Consider the following 12,957-nt stretch of genomic DNA (forward strand, 5'->3'; position numbering starts at 1 on the left):
ATGCTTTTGGGAATATAGGACAGGTGTGGCAGTTACTAAACCTGGATACTTGAGAATTCACCTCTTATTCCCAGGTGTGGGCCATTAATTCTCGCTCAGACTTGTTCCGTTCTAACAAGTCTCTTTTGAACCAGATTTTATATGTGCACACATACACACACGATACATAGCATTTTGCTTTCAATCCATTTATCTACTTTGGTTTTACTCATCTTTAGCAATGCAGCCTCACCTTATCTCACATTTTACATATTCATGGCAGCAAACCCCAATACTGATCAGTGGCAGCATACAAATCCCTGCTACATTCTGTAGATACCAGAAGACTTGTAGTTTGCACTGTTTAGTACAATTACTTAAGGAGTTCAGGTAAAACTCAAGCCAAGCCACACAGAACTTCACAATGGCTATACCAATTTTAACTGGATCACTAGACACCAGAGCAAAGCAAGAAAACACGTAAACACAGGTTGATAAAAATTGTCAAATCCTATAAAAAACTTTAAAGGAACATGGCACTCCTTTTAATAGATGTTTTTCCAGCACAAATTCCTGACAGTATGAGAGATAAGCATAGGCTGGGCTACAAAAGAAATTTAACATCAACAAATATTTTGTAGTTATGAAAGAGAAGTCTCTGACATGTGACAGTTAAAGAACCCAGCCTACTAACCAGAATAACATACAAAAAAGCAGGAAAACTTGCAAAAATGCTCACACCATTACCCTAAGTAGTGGCTAATTCTAAAAGTACTCACTGAAAGCTTCTGATTAAAAAGTTTAACTTCCTGATAACAGCATGAAATGCAAATACAGCAATTAAGAAATAAAATCTCAGAGCAAAACTAATGCAGATCCTAGCTAGATGAAAGCAGTCCATCAGGCATGAAGTACTGATCCCCCACTTGTAAGTGTAGAGGAAATGAGAACAGCCGTACCTGGAGAGAAGTGTGGTATCTAACACCTGTAAATGAGACTGCCTGGGCTTCTGGTAAAAGCCATCATTGATCTATTAGTTCTTAGGCATGGTGAGATTTGTTAGACTGATTTACTTTGCTATCGTCCAGTAGCCTGACGAAGATGTTGGGGAAGGAACAGCTATCTTCTCTTTCCTTTTGTCCTCCACCATTTGAGAAACATCCCCTTTATTCTGCCCATGTAATTGAGTTAATCTCTTTTTGGAAACCAGTATGAGCAACTCGAGGTATATGTGGATAACTTTATTATTTTGATAACTGTAAATAAAGGAAGTAGCACTGGAAGATGCAGAACTAAAACCTGGAAATACTTAGTCGCAAGACTTATTAGCTGCATAGAGAGAATGAACAAAGGCCTTGGATTTTTGCTGTAAATGAACTCCAGGCAGAGTTACAATAAAATGGATGTTTGCTATTAGAACAGAATGGCTCCTTTCTTTACTTAGTCTTTTCTAGAACAAAGGCTCTGTAACTTTCCAAGGCTATAGTGAGTCAGTGCTAGAATTAGAAGTACAGTCCTGAAATAGTGGTCACCACTAAGCAATGTTTCCTCTCCTTTCTCTTCACCTATTCAAAAAGTCTCTCTCTGACAAATCACCTATTAATAGACAAGTTTCTATCATTTAAATCAGACTGAAACCCCTCAGCAATTCTATGCTTAACAAGTACAAGCTTTTTCAAATAGAGGCATTTATGATGCCTTTTCTGATACTTTATTTTTGAAATATAACCCAATTCCTGGCACATAAAACTCAGCAAGCTTTCTGCTTTCTGAAGCTTTGATAACCTCAGCTCTGCAAAATTTACATTTCCAACAATAAGATTTTGGTCTTGGTGCAGGCTGGACCTGAATGTAAAAAAGTAATTCTTGTCACACCAAAATGAAAGGCTCTTAAGAGAAAGAGGGTGGGGGGAAGGGCTGCAACAATATTAGGGAAAACTCCTATGGCACACTTCGTATTTCTGGGATATTCCCAAATGAACGTCATCTGCTTGGTGATCATAAGGAATGCAATCACATTCAGAGAGTCTTTCTATCCAGTTTTGAACAAATCTAGGTTAAGAAAATAGGGTTCACCATTACAAGAAAAGCTTTTATTTCATTATAATTCAGCCTGCTTGACCTCAAATACATTAACATACTGTACTCCAAAGCCTGGAATAGTGTGTTTTTACCCAAGGGGTCTACTTAATCCCACTTGTAAGATACATACACAGATACATTTTCTTTTCCTCTCTTCTAAATCACTGGAAACGATTGACTTCTCATCTAGAAGGATTCAAAGGCACAAATGAGAGACCAGAGGGAAAAAACTACCCAGTAGCATCTCGTGTGAAAGGGAAACCATCAACAGAAATGTGCAAGTCCAAAGTGAAAATATCCAGTAAAGGCTCCTCTGTGTGAGAAACAGAGGCAAGGAACTGAATGCTTACAGAAAAACATACTCTTCAAAATGCAGGTTGCAGTGTTTTTATGTTTTTCATTTTAGGATAAAGAAATAACATCCCATGAAGTCAGAGGTTATACACATAAACAGACAACAGAAATGATTCAAACAGCGAGGAAATAGTCTTCACACTGTAAATGGAATGCTGCAGAGAAATTATCAAATGGTTTTTTTAAGTGTTAAGGGAACTTACCAAGCAGGTAATAAGCAGGGACATTTACCTCAACAGGCTCCTCTCCCCTTCACCCCTGCCTCCTATTCTCATGGTTTCTGGTTCCTCAGTGGCCCTTCTGCCTCTAACTGTGATTCACTGCAGATTATTTGAAGACATTGAACACTTGTATAATTTTTTTTCAAGGCATACCATCTTTAAAGAATCACGAGACAAGAGGATATGTGTGAAAGTAAGATATCGTTACAACATTATCTATAGTCATATAGGTAAAGTGTTCTATAGGAACACATCCAGAATCAGAATGAGAAGGACTCCTGCCCAGCAGACACAGACCTGCCCAAGACATCTGACCCCAGCGCAACCAAGCAGCTCATGCCACTTGTGAATAAGCAGGTACAGCATATATTTCAATGCCACATATCAAAAACAGTTGCCCATATATACCTGTGATTACTTTTACATCACTCCCATCGTATTCTATTTTTACTGTAACACCATGGGGGGAAAAAATATCCCACAAACCCTAACGTACACTGTGTGAGGGTGTTCCTGCAGTAGGATCCAATGCCACCAAGCACTGGAGCACATTCCATGTGTGGAATTGTGTGAGCATTAATGTTTCAAATAATCAGACTCTGTGAGATTAAGTTGGTCTACATTTTATTTTCTTCAGCTTTCTTTGATGAGGATTAATGAATGAATGGTCATAAAGTGCTCCAAAATCCTAGGAAAGCACTCTAAGAGCACAAACTTACTTAACTATTGTGAGCAAAGGATAATGGTTAATGCTTACCTGGAATTTCGCTCTAACTATGGATGGATGAGTCACTGTCACATAAATGTTAACAGTTCCCACTGAGAAACAGAAAAACATTAGAGATGTTAAAGTTGATGACTGACAAGAAAGAGTATCTTTGTGGCAGGGAGTTGAGTGAAACTTGTTTACCCAGACTAATCCTCAGAATTCTTCTGTGAATGTGGTTTATTTTCCACGGGGCTTTAGAAAAACAACAACAGTACCCCCTCGCCCAACATCAGCCAGTCATAAAATGGCAGATACAAAGAATTACATTCCCATTACTGAGCTCTGCAACTGTGTTTCCAAATCTGATTCTTCTTATTTCTTTTTTTCAGACATAAACACTCCCCAAGCAGCTCGATGTACTAAACTGGGGCATACAGAGCACGATTTGTCTCTTCACCTGTAAACTCCCCTGCTTTTTCCACACTACTGCTTTCACTGTCTGCACACCTAAACTTATTCAAAACTCACCTGCATTATAAACCAGGGATTTTCAGAACTGCCCACAACAAATACGTACATCTATGTACTGAAGTGTGGTTTTCCTATGTAAACACATCCTGTTGATGGCCAACTTCAGAGATGTGAGCGCATACACTTCTATACTGCACTTGTTTAAGCAGAACTAGGGAGGTGTGAACCAAAGTATCTGGAAAATATTAAGGGCCAAAAAGGTTCTCCTCTACCAAAAAACCCATGAAGTATTATATAATAGCAAACATATGTCAGTGAATCAGTGCATAATCATCCCATGACATTTAACTTTAGCTGTTTCCTAATCTGAGAGTGGTTAGATTGGGTTCTTTTAATTTTTTGAAAAGGCAAATTAGCAAAGACGGGATTTGCCATAATTTCTGTCGAGCACAGCTACGTTTTTTCTTTGATGTATTTGGTATTCCTTCCACCGTATCTCACACCATTCCAGCAAGGCAAACCACATAGAACCTAGACATGGAAATACCCTGCCAGGTGTTAATTAACACCCAAGGAGCAATTAAGAGATGCCAATCCGTAGAGAAACACGCCACCGTCTCCCTTGGTGACCAACTTCGTGCCAGCTATCTCCAAGAAACCACCCGGACCGGCCTGGCCCCGGCCGGCGGGAAGGCGGCCTCCGCCTCAGGGAGAGGCTAAGTCGAGATCGCCTTCTCCTCACGAGAGGCCCGGGCATGAGCTCGCCGCGCTGCCCGTGAGGACACCCGCGTTCGGCTTCTCTGCCTCAGCCAGCGGGCAGCAGGGAGGAGCGGAGCCCGTCCGGAGCTACACCATGCTCCTCGGGCCGAGAGCAGCGGCGGCCACCCGGTTCCCCGCAGGCCGAGGCCGCCTCGCTCCTCTTGCCGCCAGCTCCCGCGGCCGGAACGGAAGGCTCTCGGCGCCTCCTCCCCTGCTGGAGGGAGGAAGATGGCGCCCGCGGGCTGTGCCGCAGCCAGCCGCTCCGCGGACACGCGCGGCCGTGCAGCGGGTTTCCCTCCACGCGGGCTGCGGCAGCACAGAAGCACGAACCCATGGCGGGCCGTGACACCCGCCGAGGCGCCCGGCGTGCCGGGCGGAGCCTCCGCGGCCCCCCGCGCCACGCACCATCCCCGCGGGAAAGCGCCCTTCGCGCGGCCTCGTCCTGCGCGGCTGCCGGCGGGGTGATTGGCCGCGCGGGCTGCCAATCCGCGCAGCTGTTGCATCACCCCGGCGGCCGGCGGGGTGGCGATTGGCGAGGGGGCGGGCGGAGCGGGCGGGTGTCGCAATCGCCGCTCGCCCGCGCGCCGCACGCTGCAGCCAGCGGCTCAGCCCGGCCCGGCCCGGCCCGGCCCCTCCCGCCGCCGCCGCCCGCTCGCGCCGCCACAGGTAAGCGCGGCCGCGCGGGGGGCGCGGGCGGGGGCGCGGCGCGGCGTGGGGGGGGGCCCTCTGCCGCCTCCCCCCTCCCCCCCCCCCCCGCCGTGCCGCAGCGGGTGCCGCGGCGGGCGCCGCGCATGATGCAATCGGCGGGCGGCTCTGGCTCTCCTCCCTCGCCTTCCCTCCCCCGGTGAAGTCACGGCTTGGCAGCACCGGGCACCCCCGCTCCCCGCGCGGGCGGAGGAGGAGCAGCGGCGCGGCCGCGGAGAGTGGCCTCTGGGTCGGGCCCGCTGGGGAGGGCGGCTGCGTGGACGCCGCAGGCCCGCGGGGGAGGGGCGCCCGTGGAGGCCCCGGCCGGGATCCGCGCGGCCGTGCGAGCAGGCCCGGGCGCCTGCGGCTGCTTTGCGCCTTCCTACGCCGTAAGGAGTGTGCCCGGGCCAGGGAGAGGTCTGGGAGCGGGGCTCAGTGCCCCGCCGGTGCCGCGCACACCCCACCCGGGAGCGCGCAGCGGTCCCAGGAGCTGCCCCAGCCACGATGAAATGCCGTGCTTTAACTACTGCTGTTCTTCTCTCCTAGCTTCTGAGGGGAATTTTGAATGTTTTGACAAATCTCTGGTTCAGAACAAATTTTGATAGCTCCACACGCAACTTTCCAAACGGGTCTGTTGCAGAAAGCTTGACGTTCGCTGGTGGGAAGGAGCAGTCGTTAAGACAGTTCAGTACTTGTGTCAGTACTAGTGCCGTGCTGGTTGAAGCACCGCTTCCTAAAGTATAAACGCTCATAATTTGAAAAACTTTTGGATTTAAGGAATTAGTTCATCAGTAGAAATGGCTGTCTTCATTATTGTTCAAAAGACAGAGTCGAATTGATACCTTCTTGCCCCCTGGCATGTGGGATTGTTTGTGATTCTGTCACCACTGCTGCTAGCCTGCAATTAAATACATACTGTAGATGTTCCGAGCACGTATTTTTTAAGGACTTCAGAGTGCATTTTTCTTGTAAGATATGTAGCAAAAAATGGAGTTTCTAAGAAAAATACAGGAGAGTGATGTTGTCAGCTATGGAAATGGATGATAGATTTGAGCTACTTAGTCTCAATAAAGTTGTTATCTAGCTTTCAGTCTGTGGGAATTAGTGAGAGTGTGCAGAAAACCACGCAGGAGGGAGCCCTCCCAGTGTCAGCAAACGTATGCCTGCAGTTTTATGCTGTCATTCTTTGTACAGGGTCATCTGGATTTAGAGTCAGATCCTACAGGGGTATTCGTACTGCAGTCAAAGAGAAGGGAGGCCACCTATCGCTGTTCGGATTGGGACTGGTTTTGCATTAGACAAGACAGCTGAGTGAATCTGCAATAAAGTCATCCTGACTAATAATCAGAATCAACACAGTCACATCTCGGAAAAGGAGCAGAGAGAAGTGCTTTGTATTTTTTTGCTGCTAAGTAAACAAAATACTGATTTAATTAACAAAACACATACATTTTTTTTTTCCTAAAACAAACTTCTTGAAGTGTAACTTTTTGAGCTTTTATTTTCTTTTGGTGAAAGCAAAGATAATAAAGGCCTTGATTCGCTTGGGAGTCTCAGTGGTCTCCAAGGAGCATTGTCAGACAGTAAAAAACATCTCTCTGCCTGAGAAGACACCTCCAAGTTACCAGCTATTATGCTGTAGTGGGTGGCCAGCTGGTGTCCTGGGTGGCCAGTTGGTGTCCCAAAGAGAGAATAAGGCAGTTCTAACTGGCCACTGGAAACACTACCATGTGCTGGGTGGAACCAGCCTAGGGCTGCCACTGATCTCAAGCTAATGAGCAGCTTTATGGGAACAAGATGCTTGGAAACTTGTCTGGCTCCCTGAGGAGCTGCCTCTCGCTGTGCTTGGGAATCACCCGTTCACTGGAGACCAACCTGTTTGTGCAGAGGAATGGGGCAGCTGTGTTTGTGTGGCACAGTGTCTCAGAAATGGACTCTGAGACCCATCTGCCTCCCTCACCCTCGTGGCCTCTCCCAGTCACTCACTGTGTCCTTTACCTTATTCTTCTTGAGAACCCCATCTGTATGTCTCGTACCTGGTGCCTTTGAAGTCTTCCTGCAGTATTCTGGAAGGATGTCCCATGGCACCTGTGGCTATCCAAGATATCCTTCGCTCTCATTGTTCTGTTAAGAACTGACAATTGGTAATATGGCTTCAGCCTCCAAACTGTGGGGAAAAAGTAGTTTCAAGCCTCAGCTGTCACCACTCCTGGGTCATCTGTGATGCAGTACAGTAGTATATGCTTTGCATGCATAGTAGCTGGAGCAGGACTGGAATCCAGGTATCTTCTCTCCTGGGTAGGAGTTCCGATCATCAGGCTAGAAAAGCACGTCTCACTCGAGAAGTAGTTACCTGATACAAAAGATCAGTTCCAGTGGGAAGAAATTGAGGAATTGAGATCAGTTCCAGCAGGGTTGGAATGCTTGCTTGAGAGGAGTTACACTGGTTCATCTTCTCCATGTGTATCTGTGTACAGTCCAAATACTCCATTAAAATTAATCGTAATGGAACAAACAAGTTTTCCTTTGACTTTCAGAGGAATTTGATAGAGATCTGAAGCAATATTAAATAGTTTTGATAGCATAGAGAGAAATAGCACATGGAACTGAGTGATGTGAAGAAACTTGTTAGGTACTGGATGGAGTCCTGGATGTGAGGCACCCCATCCTCTGTATTATACCCTGAAGCACAAAAAAGAGATGGTTACTGAGCTGGGCTGTCCAGAGGAAGTTATCAAGCTCTGTAATGTGTTGAAACAGGACAGAAGAATATTCGGCAAAAAGTTAGCAGAAAAATATCAGTTGTCAGAGGTGACCTACCAGAGCTCTATTCTTTGAGAGATACAAAAATCCTGTGTGTAAAAATAAAGCTGAGACAAAGCCAGTATGTGCTCCAAGAGGAGCATATGCTTGTATCTTGACTAAAAAAGTCTGTGCAATCACACATGCACAGCTACTACAACTGTCCCTGCAAGTCTGGCATTTGTGCACAGTGGCATCTTGTCAGCTGTATGTTCAGTTTAACTGATGAACCAAAGGGCTTATTCAGTCAGAATCTAAGACTTAACCGTGGTTTGCAAAAGTTGTTTCAAGAGTTGAAATCAAGAAGACACTATATAAAAAGGGTAGGCGTGTATGTGTATAGAGTTAGTTTTAGAGATGTCGGAAAGAGCTGATGGTCTCTTTCTGCCCTGAAGTACAAAAATGAATGTTTCTTGATAGGAGGGGTGTGGGTGTCCTCACACATCTCCTTCACTTGTTTTAAGTGAGAAGACTTCTTGAAGTTTGAGTAAGATTCAAGTCAAACTTACTAAGCTTTTCTGTGAATTTTACTGAACCATATTCTAGAGCTGCATCTTGTTCTGGCTCCCTCATTACGGAAGAAAATTTGAATTGATCCAGACAGTAGAATTTTGACCTTTTTAATGACACCCCTAGCAGAAGGTAAACCAGCAGCTCGGGCTGCTGAGAAAAACAAACAAGAGCAGTAAACAGGTGATGAACCTGTGAGTTTCAAGTGACCAATGACACACAGCAGCTTGTTTAGAAACATCTCACCCCATCTATTCATTACCCAGACACAAGAGTACAGTCATCCCTCTCTTGTGCTGTTACTGGTGCAACTGGATGGTGCTGATTCCGGGTGGTCAGCGTTGCCCACCGCCAGCTTCAGCTGCTTGACTTCCCAGCAGGTCCTTGCCAGGATGGGCCAGGAGGATGCTGAATACTGGTTGTGTTATGCTGCATGTCTGTGTGTGACAGAACACAGGGCTGCATGGTTGCAGTTGGATACTTTTCTTTACTGTGACCAGAAATAAGCATTTGTTTGACCGATCACTGGGTACTTTTCATTGGAGCCATAGGTAGTTGTTTCAGGAATTTAGAACAACCTTGTTGCCCTTTCCCTCCTCTCTCCCAAACTTATCTCCCAAACATTTAGGAAGTCATCCTGTGAGATGGGAAGAGAAGGGGAGCAGCTGTTAGCCTTGCCAGGGCCGTGTCCCTGCAGCAGCTCTGGTGGATTCCTCGTTGTGCCACCAGTAGGGTCAGGAGCAGGCTGACCTCAGCAGCAGGACAAGGTGAGTCAGGTGAGAGGTGTCCTGCTTGTCAGGCCTGTTTGTCTGCTGGAGAGTGGACAATGACCAGGGCAGGAGCTACAGCAGGAGAACGTCTTTTGTGGACAAGTCAGCTGTGGCTGCTGTCTTCGTATGGATGGTAAAAGTCTTTGGTGTGTAGTTATTCTTATACTAGTATTACTTGTTATAGTACTGTTACAGGCTTAGCTCGTCTTGCCTTGCTTGTGGTTGAAGAGGTTGTTTTACTGTCATTCAGTCACAGCCTTTGCAGCACACCACCTTTTTCCATAGATTTCTCTTTTTTCACACTCCATACTAGTGAGACCTTAAAACAGTTATAAATATAGACATCATCTCCAAAAGCAAGTGCTGTAAGATGATTAAGGAGAGGTGGACAGTCTGAGCACCTTCACTGCACCGAAAAGAGACAAGGGAGGAATTTGTGGATACACCCAGAGAGATGGCCTGAAGAGGACAAGGATCAAGTACTCCTGTTGGTCAAGAGTCAGGCTGTTAATAGGTTTAAGCTGCAGAAGGAAAACTCCAGTCTCAAAATTAAGAAAATTATATAACTGGAGGAAAAGTTAGACAGTGGAACCTGCTGCCAAGACAGAGGTTGTGAAACTGGAGATATTGAAGGCTAGGCTAGACACCCATCCATCAGGGAAGACTTTGGAATAACTGAGTAAAGCCAGTGAACAATACAAACAGCTTGACTAGATGACCCAGTAACAGTCCCTTCCAATCCAAATATGTTTGAGAGGCTTCTGAAATGCAGTTGGCAGCTTGTCAACTTCCAGCACAGTTGTGATGGGTTAATGCCAGATGTACCATCCGTACCTTACGCTGAAGCCAGTGATGTGTAAGATTGTGACTGAAGCCAGCACCTTTCATAGCATTTTTTTTTTTTCCTACTAGGTTCACCTTGCCATTAATCCATGTGAAGACCTATTGGAAGCATCTTCTAGAAACGTAACAGTTTTTAGTCTCCTAATAAATTCTGCTGTGTCCAAGAAGAGCCTGTCCAAATGAGCAAGATATCCCAACAGAACACCGCTACAGATGCGAACGGAGTCAGCGTGATTCACACCCAGGCACACACCAGTGGTTTGCAGCAGGTTCCCCAGCTGGTGCCCGTCAGTCCTGGTGGTGGAGGCAAAGCTGTGCCTCCAAGCAAACAGGGAAAGAAAAATTCCTTTGTGGATAGAAACAGTGATGAGTATCGGCAGCGCAGAGAGCGGAACAACATGGCAGTGAAAAAGAGCCGGTTAAAAAGCAAGCAGAAAGCACAGGACACGCTGCAAAGGGTCAACCAGCTCAAGGAGGAAAATGAACGTTTAGAGGCAAAAATTAAGCTCCTGACCAAGGAGCTGAGTGTACTGAAAGACTTGTTCCTTGAGCACGCGCACAATCTTGCAGACAATGTGCAACCTGTTGGCACTGAAACCACCACAACAAATCCAGAAAACAGTGGACAGTAGATGCTGGTGCAACCTTATGAAATGAACTCTGGAGATGCAGCTTGTGGGCAACACCCGTGCAGTAACCAAGCAAAAACTGTTCTTTTAACCATCATTTTGTGGAGATGATTTTGTGGAGATTTTTTTTCCTTTTAGGTTTAACACTGAAGGTTTGATACAATTAAACCAGAAACTGCGTAGGGTATTTAAGTATTTTTCTCCTCTGAAAGATTTATCTAGCAAACACAGATCTAAATTCATAGTCAACAAGGAGCTTAGGAATACTAGAGAAATAGCATTTTCACAGAAACATTCACTTACCTTATAGTCTGCATAAATGGGAGGAGTCCAGTAAGATGGTTCACTGCAGTTTCAGAAAGTCATAATTGGAAATAATGTCTTTTAAATACCTTTTAGTGTATTTAAGCCCTTTGTTTTCTCCATTACGGATTACGAAAGTGCAAAGGCTGTGAAGGGTGTTTGCTTTCATTTTTGGTGGGCTACTTTGAATCTGTAGAGCAAGTCATGTAAAGCACCACTTAAGTCTTTCCTGTCAGGTTATAGTTAATGGGGAGGGTGTAGTAATAGTGAGCTGCGATGCTTACTGATGTTTTCTAGAAAAATAGCAGTATACTATGATAGTATATCCAGGCAGCTGGCTTCTAAATGGCAAATGAGTCTGAAGCATCATGTACAAGAGGTAAAGCAGCATACGGACAAAGCTTGTGTTCACATTGCTCATATGGTGACTGGGGCCTTATGAGAACAAGATTCTGGTTTTCAGAATGCATCAAACTGCTACAAAAACCCTGTGCTCTGCAGAATTGCATTCTGGGGTGCAGGTATCAGGGTGAACAAAACGTGCAGCTTGGCTGAGCAATGAGAGGGGTAAGACAGCATCTGTTCAGCCAGAACGTATTTTCATGGCTGTTCAGATGTGCAGCCGAGATCTTACAGAAATTCACAGTCACTTTAAAAAATAAATGGCCCTAGTTTGAATAACTGCTTCAATAGCTATCATACAGTTGGTATGATAAATATCTTCGGTCTTGTTTTATTTTCATAAAAGTTTTTCTATTCCAACTTTTTTAATGCTAGTGCTAAGTCTTTGCCATGATCCATAGTGCAGTGGTATGTACTATATTGCGGATTTGAACAATACAAGTGAAACAGGAACTTTGATGTAACCTTAATTTATTTTCATTTTTAAATATTTCATTGATGGTATGGTTGTGTTACATTTAACCTGTGTGTCTGGCTAGTGGACTATAACACTGTCTTAATTTCCCTCCTACACTACCTTTTTCCATAGATGATTTTGTAGGATGCCTGTTTGCCTTGTATCTGTACTTAGGAAGAGAATTTGGTATTATCTCTATGAAGATGCTGTTAAAAAACAAAACCTTGAAAAGTTGTTTCTGAATTTAAACTTTTAATACATGCACAAAACTTTTATGGATTGTTTTGGATTATGGTAGTCTTTTTACAAAGATATGTTTTTGGTTCTAGCTACAGCTTAAGTAGGTAGGGTTGAAATATCAGAAGCTAATAAAAAACCTTTTGCTTCCAGTGCTGGCCTGATTTTTCCTGTCCCTTCTCTGTTTCCCTCAAATGCAGAGATGCCCACTGCAAGCAGCTAGCTTTGAGAACTCAATGCATCAGTTTCTATTCCTGTCTTCTACTCAGGTTTTTACTCAATGGAAAAGAATCAGAAACTCATTACAGTTTTGTCTGAATCCCGATTTAACAAAAAACAAAACCCAAAATTAGACTCAAAATATACTGCATTTAAAGGGGGGAAGGCACAGAGCATCTACAAGGAAAAAGATGACCTGAAAGCATCTCACTTGTTAACTGTTTACCTACTCTGGTGCAGGAGAGAGGAGCAGTCTCTTCTTTCAGCAGGGAAGGAGAACACCCATACCTGGGTGACTTGTCTTCTTCCTAAAGAAGGGCTGGAATAACTATATAACTACACAAGAAATTTTTAGTGTAGGCCTCTAAAAGTGAAAGTTTTTCTTTTCACATGTTTTTCTTAACAACTCTGGACTGTGACAGAACACAGTGCTTGTCCCTATGAGGAGCATTACAGTAATACACGTTTCACCAGGAGTCCTTATTCCCATTCTCTCACTGTACTACTAAGAACGGGTCTACTCCAG

At 44.8% G+C, this 12,957-nt stretch overlaps 1 protein-coding gene across 1 annotated transcript; it reads left to right on the forward strand.

Moving 5' to 3' along the window:
• The first annotated feature begins 5,158 nt into the window (after positions 1-5,158).
• CEBPG (CCAAT enhancer binding protein gamma) lies at positions 5,159-12,364 on the forward strand. The gene is made up of 2 exons (XM_062007914.1): positions 5,159-5,241; positions 10,254-12,364. The coding sequence occupies exon 2, from the start codon at positions 10,364-10,366 to the stop codon at positions 10,814-10,816; it is 453 nt and encodes a 150-aa protein (XP_061863898.1). The 5' UTR covers positions 5,159-5,241; positions 10,254-10,363; the 3' UTR covers positions 10,817-12,364.
• The last annotated feature ends 593 nt before the right edge of the window (positions 12,365-12,957 follow it).

Source organism: Colius striatus, chromosome 14, assembly GCF_028858725.1.
Source record: "Colius striatus isolate bColStr4 chromosome 14, bColStr4.1.hap1, whole genome shotgun sequence".
NCBI classification, from domain to species: Eukaryota; Metazoa; Chordata; class Aves; order Coliiformes; family Coliidae; genus Colius; species Colius striatus.

Coding starts and splice junctions, on each gene's coding strand:
- CEBPG (XM_062007914.1), top strand. CDS start 10,364: ATGAGCAAGATATCCCAACAGAACACCGCTACAGATGCGAACGGAGTC.